Here is a 17,184-nt window from a genome sequence, read left to right on the forward strand (position 1 = left end):
TATGTGTGGATATAAAGAACGTAAAAAAAATAGAGCGTGTATGAGAGAGAGACATTTTTTTGAAGTTTGAGATTTTTGGCCCGACATTGCGACGTTGGACCACACACTGCACGCCACGTGTCACAATTCTGGAGGAACCCTTGACGACCAAGCTAGGGTGTGGCGCGTCCCTTCTATTAGTGCTACATGCTTTGTTGAAAAGTGCCTATAAATAGAAACCAACCTTCCTCATTTCATCCTCACACCTCTATCTTAACTCTCTGGAAAATCTCATCTTCCTTGATCCGAATTTTCTTTAGATTTTAAATATTTGGCAAAGCCCTAGGGCATTAGAGAGCCCGACCAATAGAAGCTTTCGGGTCAAAGTTCTTCCTGTGAATTTTCCAGACTTCTATCAGAAAACTTTGTAAGTTAAGCTACACCTATTTTGATTTAAGTATAACTTATACTTATATTCTTAATTGTTATTATGAAGCTATAAATAAGATTTATCAATGATTCGAACTCATAATATTGATTGATCTACTTGCTGGGGTAATGTTTAGACTAGATTTAATGAGGTATTTAAAGTGAGATTTCCAAATAGTATACTGTATATACCAAATGGATCCTACCTCCGATATGAACTTACCTATTTATTCCTTATTTGATACATCTTGGTGTAGACATTGAGATTATTGAAGAATCTACACTTTCATCATCATAGTCGTAATAATTATAAAATGAAGACTAAGACTTGGTGATAATTATATCTAGTTCTTTCAAAAGGAAAAGCTAAGGTGTTAGGCGAAGCTCTGCCCAAATCGCAAGTCATCCACTTTTAACAAGTGAGTGCATAGTTACTTTCATCTTACACACATATATAAAATATCTCTATGATTAAATGCTATATTTGCTTATTATCTGTATTCATGATATATGTGTTACATGAAATAATATGATTTTACTTAATTTTATTGTATATGTATTCTCATACTTATAAAATATTGGGTAGTGAAGGCTTATGAAAGATGAAAATGATGATGAGAGGTCATGACTAATATAGTATTATTGCACTAACGATGTAGTTAACTAGCAGAGTATAGATGACAACCACAAACTATTCTAGGCAGTCTAATGGAACACCAACAGGCTCTCAACCTATAGGTGTTAATAAACCACGTGATCATACGATGCAATCTATCCCCCTCATGGTTGCCTTATTGACATATATTGTTAATGAATCTCCTAAGCGGTATTGTCTACTTGTTGCTTACAATGATCCTTAACATAGGTCCCTTGAGATCAGTATTTTAGGATCAGAAAGTGAGAATAACGGGAATGTGTAATCGATTTCATTGTTTGGTATGGAAAATATAGTTAAAGGATTTAATTATTATGGGTTGAAAATCGCATGTGTTCATCAGACTCCTAAGTCTGATCCACTCAGTTTCTTTATATCACAGTTAGTGGTACGAAAGAACAAGGATGATGAGTTTAAATCTACTAAGAGATTTAAGGAGCTTTTAGGCCATTAGTATAATAAATTGTTGTAAAGCTTGTAATGAACAAGTTTATGCTTAAATGACATCCCATGTTTTTATATATTAATGAAAACCAATTCTTCACAAATGCTTTTATGATCATGCGTCAGGTACTTTCGCTCATGAATCTTCAATTGTCTCGAGGCATAAGCCACAAATCTGTCTCTTATGGTAAGATCACATCATAACCCAACTCTAGAAGCATCACTAAAGACTGCAAAATCATCAATTCCTTCCGATAGGACTAGAATTGATGCTTCACATAATCACTTAGTTAGTTCACTAAAAGCAAGTTTTTGCTTCTCATTCTATGTGTAGGCAATCCCTTTTCGAGTCAATATTGTGAGTGGAGCAGCAATAAAAGAAAAGTCTTCGATGAATCTTTGGTAGTAAACTAGTCAATCCAAAAAAACGATGAACTTCGATGGGACTCTTTGACGTCTCCCATTTCATGAGAGCTTTGATTTTTGCTGGGTCAACTATATACCTTTCTGGTTAACCACGTGACCAAAGAATTATATTTCTCGAACTCATGTGTAAAGCTTCTCCTTCTTCAGTTTGTTACTGTCCATGTTATTGTTCACCAGAAAGTTGTTCTTTACATTTTGAGATATATTTGTGGCTCTGTTTTAGAGTCTCTTGTTATATTCGACGTGTTGTTTAGAGTTGTGTGTTCATTATGATATTGATTGGGATGGTGATCATACTAATCGGAAATCCACTTTTGTTGTGTATATTTTCCTTGGAGATTCACTTATTTCATGGAAAAGTAAGAAATAGGATGTTGTCTTTTGATCTTCTATAGAGGTTGAGTATCATGTTATGGTTGTGACTACTTGTGAGATTGTTTGGTTGCGATGACTTCTTGCATATATGAGTGATGATGTTTCTCTACTTACCCCCTTACATTGTGGTAATAGAAGTGTCATGCGGATTGCAAAAAATTATGTTTTTCATAAGCGAACGAAACATATTGAGATTTGACTGTCATTTCACTCGCCACCATCTACAACTCGAAACCATATCGCTACCATTTGTTCACTCAGCTTTGCTGATTGTTGAGATTTTCACAGATGCCTACGCAGTCTCTCGGTTTTGTTTCTTAACTAACAAACTGTGAATGTTTATTGCTATGAAATTATAAGTTTGAGAGATGATGTTAGTAGAATAAGTTATTGAGCTTATTTTCTTTGTATTTTTATTTAAAGATTTAGCTAGGTTAACATATATATTTTTTCCATTTCTTTATAATTTAATTTTGTCACAATAATTAAATCCTCACCGTTTGAAATTGATTGAGAAACAATTCTTTATTTTCATTCGGTTGCATAGCAATGAATTTATGACCATTTTAAAGACGGGTAGATAAAACCATTAAATTTTGGACGTTACCCGATGTTGTTTAAAGTGCAGGTAGTCAGAGATACAGTTTCCCTAAAAGATAGGGACCAGTTGTACATTTTTTTACCAATATTAGGTACTTAGTAATAAATTTTTAATTGTTTGGGGTGCATAATGACTTGGATAAATCCTAGTTGTTCGATGTCCCATGAGAAGGAACCTATGGCTTACGAAATCTCTCACGTGCCAAGTGACTCAGTGGCATGCAATATTAAAATCTTAAATGCATTTTAAGTTGAAGACCAGGGACCAATCTAGACAGCGTACCTTATTCTTCTTCTTCTTATTATTATTTTAATGTGTATAATTAAAAAAAATAACCATCAGCGAATTTGTTATGACAACACGTATTTCTGTTAGCAATCATGGATCCATCATTGTTCAAGACTGTGAACAAAATGTTTCAAATCATGCATTATCTTTTATATATCCTACTAATCTGATTGACCTAGATTAATAAGTATAAGGATATACTTTAAGATTTTTCTTATTAAGTCTATTTGATATTATAATTGGAAGCATCTGATTCGATCTTATAACTTTTGATATGCTTCTATCAAGTTTAATAAGAAATTGAATCTAATTTATTAGATGTGATTCAATCAACAAGAACCCTAGCTTAGATCCACAAGAATATAGTTTGGTTATGGTAAAACAGTTGTTTATTATGTATTTTGTTGTTACATCTAAGGAAACCATGTAGTTTATATTTATACTGAAATCTATATTTATCTATAAAAAATAGTTTTAATATTTGGATTTAATTTACAAAATTAACTTGTATACATTCATAATTCCTATTATACATATCTAACAAATTATCATTTTCAACATATACAAACTATACAAAGTACAACTCGTTTAAAATTATAGCAAAAATACAAGTCAAATATACTACACATCCATTTATTTTAACTTTTGCATAGTATGTCGTACTATGCAACTTTTGCAATCAATGTACCCCATTAATAGACAAATTATTCACCTATTATTGTTACACGTAATATTATTATGAAGATTAATAGGACTTTATTTAGAGGCTTTGAGTTCTGTTTCAACTTTTACTACACGATAGTCATTATTAAAAACAATTGTATGATATGTACATGATATTTTGTGCGGGTCCTAGACTCCTACCAACATAAATGATAGTAGGGTAACCTAAAACCGGTTGCGCGCAATTCTATGTGCGTATTTACTAGAAACTATGTTTGGCATGTTATAACTAATATATTTTTCGTGTTTTTTTAAACTGTCATGTTTTAAAATAAAAAATCAACTTATGAGCTAGTTTTATAAAAATATATCCAATATAGCGTTTCAACAAGGTTATTAAGTTTTTTTTTTTTCAAATATATTCTCTATTAATTTATAAAAGTTTATTCTTATATTGAATTTCAACTAAAACATAGTTATATTTATAACTTAATGTTAACTTTTAATAGTTCTTTTTATGTTTTTAGTTTACGTTGTTTAAGTTTTATCTTAAAAATAGAATAAAATATTAGTATAATCAATATTTATTAAATTCAAAATGAATTGGAATCGGAGATAAATGTTATCCAATTACTTACTAACATGTCATATGAAGTTTTGTTATAATATTACGAATATTATATTTGACAGAAGAAATATCATTTAGACATAGATACTTTAAGAATTATTTTCTAATACAAACTTCAATTTCATTATATTATTACGTATTTGTTTTATAATATTAAAATCATTCTGTTAAATGTCATTTATATCTTTATGTCATTTAAGAATTATTTTCTAATACAAACTTCAATTTCATTATATTATTAACGAAATTTTGAGGACAACTTTCCATTACTCTCGGGCATGGATCCAAGTTATAACACCTTTTGTTTTTCTTTGCTACCTCATAATGAAATGATAATCATACCACCAAACCACTTTATTATTTTTTTTTTTCAACTAAATCGTTATAAAAAAATTAATAAAATTAAATGAAGAAACATGATTGGTCAATTGCCATATTATTTTTCCTCGTTAAACTAGGTTAACTTCTCAACATCTCTTAACATAACATGAGAAAGTGGTGGTGTTGTTTAAAGCCTCGTCATGCTCCATACACTTAAGGACCCATACACAGTCTAAATGAACAGTCTTTAGGATTTAAGATGTTAACGTCTTAACTCTTAACAACACCATTTTTATATTTTTTTTCTTCCATTTTAAAGTAATGAATTCAGATAACTTAAAAATCATATTAAATTTCAAACTTGTTACTTTCAACACCCAAGGTATGCTTCTTTTTATCGCCATCTCTTTCTAACTCTTTGTCCAACTCATTCTCTCTCTCTCTCTCTCTCTCTCTCTCTCTCTCTCTCTCTCTCTCTCTCTCTCTCTCTCTCTCTCTCTCTCTCTCTCTCTCTCTCTCTCTCTCTCTCTCTCTCTCTCTCTCTCTCTCTCTCTCTCTCTCTCTCTCTCTCTCTCTCTCTCTCTCTCTCTCTCTCCTCTGCAAAAACTAGCAAAGGTGTGTGTGCTTGCCCCACCCCCAACTAGTTCACAACATGGAATGCTGCCAGCAAAAGCTTCATCTTTCCACTAAATTTTGCTTCATGTATGGCTTTTTAATGGCAATATTTCATGTTGGTGTTTCAGATTTTCGCCATTTTTCCTTCTGAATCGACATTAATACTCTGTTTCATTAAACACTGACTTTATCTTGCTTAACATGTCTTTGCCTTTCTTGATTTTCTTAGGTAGATGATGAGAAAGGAATGAAAGGACTTGTACTTCATGCTTCAAGAGTTGTAATCTTCTTGAGATCTTGAAAGTGAAAAGAGTAGACTTTTTTTCACAGATTTACAATGCCAGTTCCTCTAGCTCCATATCCAACTCCTCCTGCGCCACTTACAACTCCGACCGTTGGTATAACTTCACAATTCTTGCTAGATTAGCAACCATCGTCATCATTCCAATAATTTATTCTTGGTTAAATCCTTTTTCTTTTCTCTTTTCTTGTTGAAAGCATCAAATACGGATTACAACAAGCTAATCTTTTTAAGAAAACAGAAATCGAATCAAAACAACAAGAAATTTCGGAAAGAAACCCAAATGTTTTTTCACGATTATATTTATATAACAAAATGATTTGTGAATTTGGTGCACGAAGAAAGCTCAAAACGCCAGAAAAACAGAGCATAGAATGCTCTGTTTCTCGTTCAATCTAATGTTTTTAGATCTGTTTTTTTTTTTTCTGAGATTAATTGTGAAAAAGTATTATGAAACAGGATCTCAAAGCCAGCTAGTGTGTTCAGGATGTCGAAATCTTCTCCTTTATCCCGTTGGAGCAACTTCAGTATGCTGTGCTGTTTGCAATGCAGTCACCTCTGTTCCTCCTCCTGGTATCAAACTTTCAGTTTTAATGGCTTCCAAATTGTTCATACTTCAAAGAATTATGTTTCTTTAACATGAATTTTCAATGATTTAGGCACTGAAATGGCTCAGTTGGTTTGTGGAGGCTGCCATACATTGCTCATGTACATCCGTGGTGCGACAAGTGTACAGTGTTCTTGCTGTCACACCATCAATTTAGCCTTAGAAGGTAACCAAATTTAACTTCTAAATCATGTTAAAATTCGATAAAAAAACTTGTTAAATAACAAAAGTTAACAACTTTTCAACAGCAAATCAAGTGGCACATGTCAATTGTGGAAACTGTAGGATGCTTTTAATGTATCAATATGGGGCACGTTCAGTGAAATGTGCAGTTTGTCAATTTATTACGTCCGTTGGGGTTAGTTACTTAAACACTTTACTTTATTAGTATTCTGAATATTTTTTATAAATATTATGGATTTATAATAACTTATGGTATATATACACAGGCGTCAACAAGTGCTACAGAACAGAAGTTCAATGCGTAACACTTGAAATTTCATATTAAATGGTGACCCAAGATTCTACGTATTATTACATATATGTATAATGTATAGAGTTACATATCTCCTCTTGCGTTAGACTATCATCATCTTTTTCATAAATATTATGGTGATCATAAAGAATAAGAGTACGTAAAATTGGATATACAAGAATATATTCGATTATGAGAGGACATTTATTTATATGGTTGTAAGTTGGTGTTTGGTTTTTTTCAGATAATGAGAAGTTTTATATATATTGTTGATATGTATGTGATTTGGTATTTTGGTGTGAAAGTTGTGTCATTATTTGACAAATTAATTCAGGTATTAAAAGTTGTCATTTCATGTTAGAAATATTATGGTTTAAAGGGTTGAATCTTAGATAGATAATGACTATAGACTATAAAGGATAAGTATAAAGAAAAAAAGGTGTAGGAAGAATCATGTGAGACTTCAAAGTTCAACCCATGATGCCATGATTGAATACCAAAGGAAAAGGGTATCTTCGTAATTTCGTAGCGATGAGTAGTGACATCAAGCATGTTACGAATCTACCGGTACACATCTTTGAAGATTTGTGGTATTCAATGGAAGAGTCATGGTAGGAAGAAAATGACCTTTGAGACCATAATGGATAAGTATGAAGACAAAAAGATGTAGGGGAGAATCATGTGAAAAAATATATAAATAAATAAATTAGAAAAAGAAGGTGAATAGTAACTGATAATGCCATGTAAAAAATTATCCATCACTAAAATTAGTCTTCTTTTTTTTGTGGTATACACAAAAACGGTGACCATTACGCTTTGCGTATATAATATAAGTCCTGATTTGGAGATACTTAGTCTTCTTAAAATGAATAGTAACATCGTGAATTTTTGGGATCAGTTACTTATATTTATTTTGGGGGGAATAAGTGCTAATTCCAAATTAACTCGATTCAAGTATTAAATTATGTTACATGTACCTTTAGGTTGACTGAATTTATGATAAAAATAACAAGTTTCATCCACATTGATGATGATAAACATATCATTACAAGACAACTTGCTTGCATCTACAAAATCAAAGGGTGAAGATTTCATAATTAAAATATGTTTATATATTTCATTGAGTTGCATTCATTAACATCGACCTCATTTGTTCCTCCATTTTAAATCCAGCAACCTCTGCCTCCTTACAAACCTCTTTACAATTACCAATTCTCCCATGAATTGCATAGATTTTTATGACATCCATATAAATATCAAATCCAGGAGAAAAACCAGCCTCCTTCATCTTTGAAAAATATCTCACAGCTCTCGAAAGGTCATTAAGAGCAACAAAAACTTTTATCACCACGCGATATGCCGGAAGATCAAAAAGACAATTTCGCCCTTCCATTTCCCACACCAAAGCCAAAGCCTCTCGATAACAGTTACTACAATAACGACTATGCACAACAGTGGTGTACATCACTACACTTGGTTCATAACCCGAGTCTTTAAACCAATTATATAAACCTTCAACAATCTCAAATTTTCCTAACTTTATGCAAACTTTCATGATTGATGTACAATCTTGCTGTGTTAGATTCAAATCCTCTCTTTCTCCAAGCTCTTCAAGTAAAGCCATAATATGTACATAATTATCAGGGCTTTTTCCTAGTTCCAAAATCAGCTTTGCATAAACACCAGTGTCCACCATTATCTTCCCATTTTTAGCAGCTGAAACGAGTTTGTATGCAAGTTTTAAGCTTCCACTTCTTATGAAACCCTTCACAACTGCTTCATACACGTTTTGGCTTGATAGGCTTAGGAATTTTTCTAGTTTGAAAGATAGTTTTAACTCATGGTTTCTTGCAAGGACTTCAACTGTTGAAGCAAGAAGCGTGTCATCTGGGTATAAATGAGGATGTTTTTGGACCCAACAGAAGATTTGTAAAGCTCTTTCGGGTAAATCCATGTGCCCTAATTCTCTTACTGTTAATGACAATGAACTTTTGCGAAGAAATCGAGTGTAATTGTTTAAAACTGTGGAAACGTCTTTTTCAGGAGGAAGGTTTTTGATTTCTTTGGCTAGAGTGATTAAGAATGTTGGATCTTTGTATAGTTTGCTAGATAAAGATTTTCTTGAAGAGTTTATGGTTTTTGCAAATTTCTTTGAAGTGGGAAGTCCTAATGGTTGTTGTTTGTATGGAAGTGGGAGAGGAAGAGGTCTTTCTCTAGCTTTTTTTCCGGGTTTTTGAGGGATTCTTCCTCTAAATAGTGAGGTGATTGTTTCAATCTCATCTGGGTCCCACTCAGGATTGTCTTCTTCTTTTTCTACTTCATCTTCACCATTTTCATGATCCATTTCCATAGAGGTTGAATTTGAATCATCAGGGTCATTAAAAGGTTTTGTTCCCTGAGGATCATTGGATTTCTTGAATGGTTTTCTAAGGTAAATTCTGGTTCTTGATGGATTCATCAAACTGAACCTAACTTCATCCTGATGGTTTCTTTTGATTGAAGTCTTCTGTGATTCAGTAAACCGAATAGGAACATGGGTTTCTGAGACTTTACAGAAGAAACAAGAGAGCACTGCACCATCCATGCTTATGTCTACTATTTAGTAACCTCACTTGGAACAGGCATTTTATCAAACAGCTGATAGGCAATTGAAATTGATGAACTTGCAAGCATGAACCCTGTAAAATCCAACAATCATATGTAAATTCGCATCAACATACACGTATATTATATCAGCTGCAAAGAATTAAAGGAAAAATGAAAGTAACGGTTTTTTAACAACCTGGCAAGGATCAAATCATCACATTTAAGCATACCAAACAAATTCACCATATTTACAATTTTAGATTTCAGCACGTTTCAAGCATAATTTCAGGTTTCAAGCAAACGAAGCATAATTTCACATTTCAGCATAACAAGCATAATCTCAGATTTCAATCATAATTTTGGATTTCAATCATAACTGTTTGGCAAAGAAAATCAGAACACACAGGGGCTTTTTGCAAAAAAAAATAAAAATAATAAATAAAAATCATCAAGCAATGGATTTAGGAAATTCATAATCAAATTTCAGCAAACAATCAGAATTATAGAAGAAAGAAATCGATTTCAGCGAAAAGAGAGAAAATCAGAACACACAGGGGATGTTTGGAGAAAGAAATAGATTTCAGGGAAGAGAGTCGGACGCTTACCTGTGGCGCTGCTGGTGGAGGAAGTCTTGAAGTGGCGACGCTGGCGGTGAAAACCGGTGGAGTGGCGGAGTGGGGTTCGCTCCAGTGTGGTTGCCGCAGGTAGAAAGAAAATCAGAATTATCCAAGAGTGAAAACAGTGAAGGATATTCAAACAGTGTACAAAAGTTTTTTTTTTGGAGCCTGAGTATGAAACAGTGAAAAAGAATGAACACCCTACTTTATTGTTTTCTAGTTTGTTGTATTAGGTTATTAAGATTTTTTTTTTAATGCTTATTAGATCAATATAGTTGTTATTACTGCTTGGAAATAGTTTAAAAATTGGAGCCGGAGTATGAATCGGTGAAAAGAATGAACACCCTACTTTATTGTTTTCTGGTTTGTTGTATTAGGTTATTAAGATTTTTTTTTAATGCTTATTAGATCAATATAGTTGTTATTACTGTTTGGAAATAGTTTAAAAATTGGAGCCGGAGTATGAATCAGTGAAAAGAATGAACACCCTACTTTATTGTTTTCTGGTTTGTTGTATTAGGTTATTAAGATTTTTTTTAATGCTTATTAGATCAATATAGTTGTTATTACTGTTTGGAAATAGTTTAAAAATTGGAGCCGGAGTATGAATCAGTGAAAAGAATGAACACCCTACTTCATTGTTTTCTGGTTTGTTGTATTAGGTTATTAAGATTTTTTTTAATGCTTATTAGATCAATATAGTTGTTATTACTGTTTGGAAATAGTTTAAAAATTGGAGCCGGAGAATGAATCAGTGAAAAGAATGAACACCCTACTTTATTGTTTTCTGGTTTGTTGTATTAGGTTATTAAGATTTTTTTTTTGTGCTTATTAGATCAATATAGTTGTTATTACTGTTTGGAAGTAGTTTAAAAAAACTATTTCTAAACGGTAATAACAACCATATTGGTCTAATACGCAAAAAAAAAAAAAAAAAAAAAAAAAACTTAATGACCTAACACTGACAAACTGGAAACCTAATTACCATCCTAAGTCATTAACCATAATTTTAAAGACATTGAGAATATATGACCATCAATAGTAAACTAGTTCGTTTAGAACTCGCGTCGTCCCATATCGATCAGAAGAAGAACATGCTACTCCTCTATATGGTGAAGCTCTTCATCTATAGTTGTCCCTTCGGGGAAATCCGATAAAATTGGAATGATACACAGAAGATTACTGTTTTTTTAAACCCTTCGTCGTCTTCGCTGAAACCCTAATTCCCTTTTCAAATGCTAATAGAGTTCAATTGCAATTCTTACGTTTCTAGTAGATGAACTGCTGAAGTCATGATCAGACAACATGTGGATTCCATGGTCAGATTGATCTTCTTGTTGATGTCTTCAACCATTTGTGGCAAGTAAGGGTGATCTTTCTTTCTATAAAGTCTCCTTTAAGTTTTTTTACTTTTCTTGTCATTAAGTTTCATGCTTTATAAACTTCCATTTATGTGTTGTATATAGTATGTATGTGTTTGTTTATGTGTTGATTTTTTATTCATTTTGCAACTTCAGTTTCTTAGTTCATGTTGTGGTTTTGTTGTTTATAAAATAATTGATAATATGCATCATTTGCTAGTCCCTGTTGGTTTTACATTTCCATTCGTTATCAAATGTAGACATTGATGGGAGGTATCAAAGTGAGATTGTTTTTGTACATATGGATGTGTTCATGTAAACATTTAAATGACAAAAAAGAAGTTATTGATAAAATGTTGCATATTTATATAATGAAGATCATCAATCATATGTGTTTTTGGACTTGGAAATTCTAGAAGGGTTGTGTGATAAGTTTAAATGGAAGCAACTATTTTCAGTCAAACAAGTCAGTCACATTGATTAGTAAGCATGTTTTCTAAATAATTAGGGTTAATGACTTAGGAGGGTAATTAGGTTTCCAGTTTGTCCGTATTAGGTCACTAAGGTTTTTTTTTTTTTTTTTTTTTTGCGTATTAGACCAATATGGTTGTTATTACCGTTTACAAATAGTCATTTTTACTGGTTTTTTATTATTTTTAGTAGTTTAATTGTTTCAACTATTATGACCCAACAAAGTGTTCATTTTGATTGTAAAATGTTTCTCATGTTATTTTTTAGTAGATTAAGTGTTTCAATTTGTTAATATCATTATGACCTAACAATATGTCTATTTTTCCAATTGACATGTAAGTATTAAGACTATGTTTATTAGTAATCTCTCACAGCTCAATTTTATATTAAAATATTATTTTTTTATTCATCAACCTACATACCAACCAACCAATTTTAATCTTTTATCATTTATCAACAACCTAAAACAACTAAGAATTATATATATATATATATATATATATATATATATATATATATATATATATATATATATGTTAAATGGCTTTTAAAATTAAATATAAATAAATAAATAAATTGTGGCCACTCGTGATTCTCCACGTGTGCAAGTGATGGCCATGATTTCTTAGGTCAGACAGAGTGGAGCCACTAAGCTTGCTAAGGGCATTGGAACACCACCACTTAGCACTCGTTAGATGAAGCTCGTTACGATCTTGGCGAGAGGAGACAAGAAAGGTTGTTTGCATGTGATTGGCTGATTTCTTATTCACCGAATCCAACCAATTTTTCATCAAATTTTATATTTTTTGACTAAAAAAAAATATTTTTTTACCCAATTTCAAAATTTTAAATTTCAACTCAAACCTTATAAGTTAACATTACACTCTCCACATTTCACACACACAAACTCTCATTCTTTCTCTTACAAATTGGGTATTTCCTATATAAAAAAATGTTGTCTTCGTCATCATCGTCATCTTCATCCGACGATGTTTTTGATAGCGTAGTACAGTCAGTCATCTCTATACATAAATAGGCTAGAAAAGCATCTTAACAACCATGAATCGAGCAACGTGCAACGTAAACGAAGAAGATATATCCACAGACAGCGTGCAGTAGCCCACCTACGTATCATGCATGATTATTTTGATGAGCATGCTCTCTTTCAAGGATATGGTTCCGGATGCATAAAGATTTGTTTATGCGTATTGTAGAATGTGTGAGTTCAGTGTTTGAGTACATACGGCAACGCCCAGACGCAAGAGGTAAGTTAGGATTTGATCCAATTCAAAAATGTATTGTTGTATTTCATATGTTAGCATATGGCACCCCTCCCCCCTGATGCACTAGATGATAATTTTAGGATATCTACACGTACAGTCGGAGAAAGTCTTCACGAATTTTGCATATCTGTCATGTCTTTGTACGGTGCACGATATTTGCGTCTCCTACTTCTACCGACATACAAAAGTTGTATGCTAGTCACGCCAATGTGCATGATTTACCTGGGATGTTAGGAAGTTTAAATTGCATGCATTAGAGATGGAGTTTGTGTCCAAATGCATATCATGGACAATACACAAAGGCCAAATATTAGTATCATATGGTAGTACTTGAAGCTATAGCCTCACATTATTTGTGGTTCTGGCATGACTTGTGACAATCGTCAATTTCAGGTCAAGTCAAAGTCAAATAAAGTCAAAGAGTCAAACTGTTCGACTCAGTTAACCCTTGTATATTAGGGTTTACATTGTGTAATTACTGTACAACTCACCATTTTAATGAGAGAACATCATTTGGAAAATTCGTGTGTTTAATTTTCCTTAACTTTGATAGTGCTAAGCAATGAACCAAAGAGATAAAAACATTATTGCACACTCATCGGGAGTGTGTAGGACACTAAAACATGGCTTAACGGGGTTTACGGACCTTGCGTTGCGAAGCTGGATACTCAAAAAGGTCATAAATGGAACCTCTCTTAAATCTCTTTCACTTTATCTCTCTATATTAGAAATCTCTCCCAAATCTCTCTCAAAAGTTCCTGTAACTTTTCGTAATCATTCGGGTCATCCCGACCCTTAACCAGGTCAAAAATTGCTTAAAACGGGGTTACAACAGGTAAAATACCCCAAAAGACCCGAAACCCCCTTTATAGGGCCGAAGCCTCTTAGGGCCGAACCCTCTTGGACCGGAAGCAGCCTGAACCGAGGTCCTTGGGTAGCCGCAGCCATCCAGCCACAGCCACCGAGCCAAAGCCCGGAGCCGCAACCGTCAAGCCCGCAGCCACCTCGCCTTCGGTCTCCCTTCGGAAAAAGCCGCCTACGGTAGCAGCTCGGATCCGCAGCCTCTCTTCTCCTCGGACCGTAGTCATGCGACCAATGCCACTCTGAATTTAGGCTGCTGATGACCCAATCCTCGCCAGACTTCGGATTCTCCTCTTTTCTACCCGGTTTTCGACCCCGACTCCGTTTTAAGCCCGTTTTTCATCATTTTAAAGCGGGATTTTCACCCAAAACCTAATTATAACATATTAAGACCCATATGTCTTAATTAATCACGTTTTTAATGCAAATCTTATCGAAGATTTAGTGGTTGGAGTAATTGAGGTGGAGTGTTGACCTTGCTTTACTTTTTGACACAAGCAACCCCCCACCCATTCTATGGCCAGCCACTCCTCCCACCATACCTTGGTCATGTCAAGGTACTTTCTCATCATTTTTCCAGTCATTCCCACGTTTTAGATATGGAACAACTCCTTCTCTCTCTCTCTCTCCTCATTCTCACTCACTTCTCTCATTTCCACCAAAGATCAAACCTACTTTTCTCTCAAATTCTCTCACACAAATTTGAGATTTCCAAGGCATTTTCCATATTTTCTCCTTCATTTGGTAAGTATTATCACCCTCCTTATGGTTATTACATTTCCTTTTACTCAAATCATTGATTCCTTACACAAACTCCATCATTATTGTGTTAGATTCTCGAATCTTCAAGTAATCCTTCAAGTGTTTTTGAGTTGAACACTTCCCTCCTTCAACATCCATCCACTAAAATCACACAAGGTGATTTCATACCCCTATATTTTTATGCTTTCTTAAGTTTTAAAGGGGGGGGGGGGGGGGGAAATACAAGTCAAAACACCAAGAACACCACTAAGTTCTTCTAACAACTTTCATCAGAAAAGTTGGGCTCCATTCACGGACTGTTTTGATCAACTTAAACATTTTAGTTTTCAAAACTGTTTTAGGTGCAAGTAGTTCCAGTTCTTAGCTTTAAAATGACTACTTGCACATATCCACACGATTTTTCTACGATTTATGGTGATTTTTACAAAACTGTCTAACATTTCAAGAACCAATCCGGACCAGTATGTGATTATGGACGTTTTCACACATGTTGGAGACCACTGAAAATCATGAGAAAATTTGTGAACAAACTAGACACGTTTTCCAAAGTCCCAGAATTTACGGATTCTGATTTGGACCTATTATGAATTTTCTAAGAACAGTAAAAGAAAATGTAACAACAGAAAAAATGCTATCAATTTCATTTCACCTCGTAACATGTTGAGCAAGGTGTATATCTTTATGTGAATATATGTTATTGCAAATAAATGACATTTTGTCTTAGTATATAGACATGCATCAGTTAACAAATGGATTTTGATATATATATATATATATATATATATATATAATATAATATAATATAGAGGATAACAATTTGTTATAATCAAAGTACATCCATTACATACAAACATTCGAATAACTATGTTAAGTATAGTTTACGTACATTACCACTACTACCCTTGTTTTGATAAACTATATTAGGTATAGTTTATGATACATCACATAACTCACTCATACAAAAACAGTACATTTATACAAAAGGGATTTTCATTACATTACACGTAAATTCGTTAATGACTTTTGTGAGACATTCGTTTCACATTACCAATAAGTCCTGTATTGTAATCAAAGTCTCCTAGAGGGAGAGCGTGATAGTTGTATATAGATCTATATTGGGATTGACAAACCCACACCTGAGTTGCATGCAACAGCTAGACCGGCAGGTCTGAGGTGACAAATGTCATAACATTTCCGACGCCTGAAGAACGTCATGTCAGGCCACCTAGGTCATAGCATGGTTATAATAACTCACATTAAGTATTAACAAACACAGAATTTACGGGGATTTCATTGAAATCAAACGAGTTTATGTCGATTTAAACTTGCATTGTTTTACTATAAATATGACAAATTATTTGTACATTTCGGTCTTTGGGTTTTAAGACTACATTTACACATTAAGGAAAATATTGGATTTTCTGGAACTGACACTAGTTTTACAAGAAAAGGTTTTCATAATTGCATATAAAAACTTATGAACTCACCAACCTTTGTGTTGACACCTTTTTCAAACAACTTGTATTCTCAGGAAATCACTAAACAGGTAACCAAGTGCTTTTGAGGATGGGACGTTAAGGCGTCAAGCATTTTACATTTTTGTCAACATATTGTAATTGATTTGGAAACATGTAGTTCATACAAGGATGTAACTCTTTCAATTATATATATGTTGGTTGTGTTTACTTTAATCACTATTGCAAATGTTGTTATGATGCTATACATGAAGTCCTCCACCCCCGGACGTTTCCGCCATCCTTGGTTTGGGGGTGTAACATGCCTATTTCAGTAGTCTTGGTTCAATTAATGACGTTAATATTCTCAATAATCACTAATATTTAACAAGGTGTATGAAGAAACTGCCCCGGATTGTACTCCGAGGAACGAAATACAAATTTGGGTACTATCTTGTCAGTATGATCTAATCCTGACCTTTCTGTTTTGGTTAAAACTTTTTTGTATGTTCGGGTGACCCTCAAAGGTCCAGATTTAAGAGAGACTAAGAAAAAGAGAGAAAAGATATCAAACGAGCGTTCAGAGCATTTAAAAAACGTTAGCAGATAGTTGCTAAAGTATCTTTGTTTCATGATGTTTCTATTATGACAGAGATCATGTATACGTGTATCATATTGCATAATATGATACTAGAACATGAAGGAAACGATATATGTGTGTACGACAAGAATGAAGTCATCCCCGAGACACAACCACTTGAATATGGTGGTCAAGAATGGATATAGAGAATAAGGATAGTCAACAATGGAATGATTCAGGCCGATATTCGCCGCCATTTGACTAATTATCTTTAGACGATGGATAATATTGATCTTAATATGCCTCTAGAAAACGGATTGGAAGGCCAATTTCAGAGGTAGAACCATTGCTTTAATGTATTTTTTTATGAAGTGTGTTTTAGTTATGAAGTGTTTTTTATGT

General features: G+C 33.3%; 2 protein-coding genes and 1 long non-coding RNA gene across 6 annotated transcripts; 2 read left to right on the forward strand and 1 right to left on the reverse strand.

Annotated features, from left to right (window-relative positions):
- Positions 1–263: 263 nt before the first annotated feature.
- On the forward strand, positions 264–2,323 carry LOC111907328 (uncharacterized). The gene is made up of 4 exons (XR_006189718.2): positions 264–406; positions 666–827; positions 1,634–1,694; positions 1,842–2,323. It is a non-coding gene; the product is annotated as an uncharacterized LOC111907328 (long non-coding RNA).
- Positions 2,324–5,055: 2,732 nt separating this feature from the next.
- LOC111907342 (protein LOL1) lies at positions 5,056–7,082 on the forward strand. 4 transcript variants are annotated; one of them, XM_042900011.2, is made up of 6 exons: positions 5,056–5,191; positions 5,654–5,822; positions 6,185–6,298; positions 6,385–6,498; positions 6,581–6,690; positions 6,782–7,082. In XM_042900011.2, exons 2-6 carry the CDS (start codon positions 5,762–5,764, stop codon positions 6,818–6,820), a joined length of 438 nt encoding a protein of 145 aa, XP_042755945.1. In that variant the 5' UTR covers positions 5,056–5,191; positions 5,654–5,761; the 3' UTR covers positions 6,821–7,082. The 4 variants fall into 4 exon arrangements, with proteins under 4 accessions (XP_042755945.1, XP_023758875.1, XP_023758874.1 ...); XM_023903107.3 differs by lacking the exon at positions 5,056–5,191 and adding an exon at positions 5,279–5,424; XM_023903106.3 differs by lacking the exon at positions 5,056–5,191 and adding an exon at positions 5,359–5,511.
- Positions 7,083–7,785: 703 nt separating this feature from the next.
- On the reverse strand, positions 7,786–10,189 carry LOC111907341 (pentatricopeptide repeat-containing protein At2g01860). The gene is made up of 2 exons (XM_023903105.2): positions 9,999–10,189; positions 7,786–9,485 (listed from the first exon to the last, which is right to left on the reverse strand). The coding sequence occupies exon 2, from the start codon at positions 9,389–9,391 to the stop codon at positions 7,925–7,927; it is 1,467 nt and encodes a 488-aa protein (XP_023758873.1). The 5' UTR covers positions 9,392–9,485; positions 9,999–10,189; the 3' UTR covers positions 7,786–7,924.
- Positions 10,190–17,184: the final 6,995 nt, after the last annotated feature.

The sequence above is a fragment of the Lactuca sativa genome, chromosome 3 (assembly GCF_002870075.4).
Source record: "Lactuca sativa cultivar Salinas chromosome 3, Lsat_Salinas_v11, whole genome shotgun sequence".
Lineage (NCBI taxonomy): Eukaryota > Viridiplantae > Streptophyta > Magnoliopsida > Asterales > Asteraceae > Lactuca > Lactuca sativa.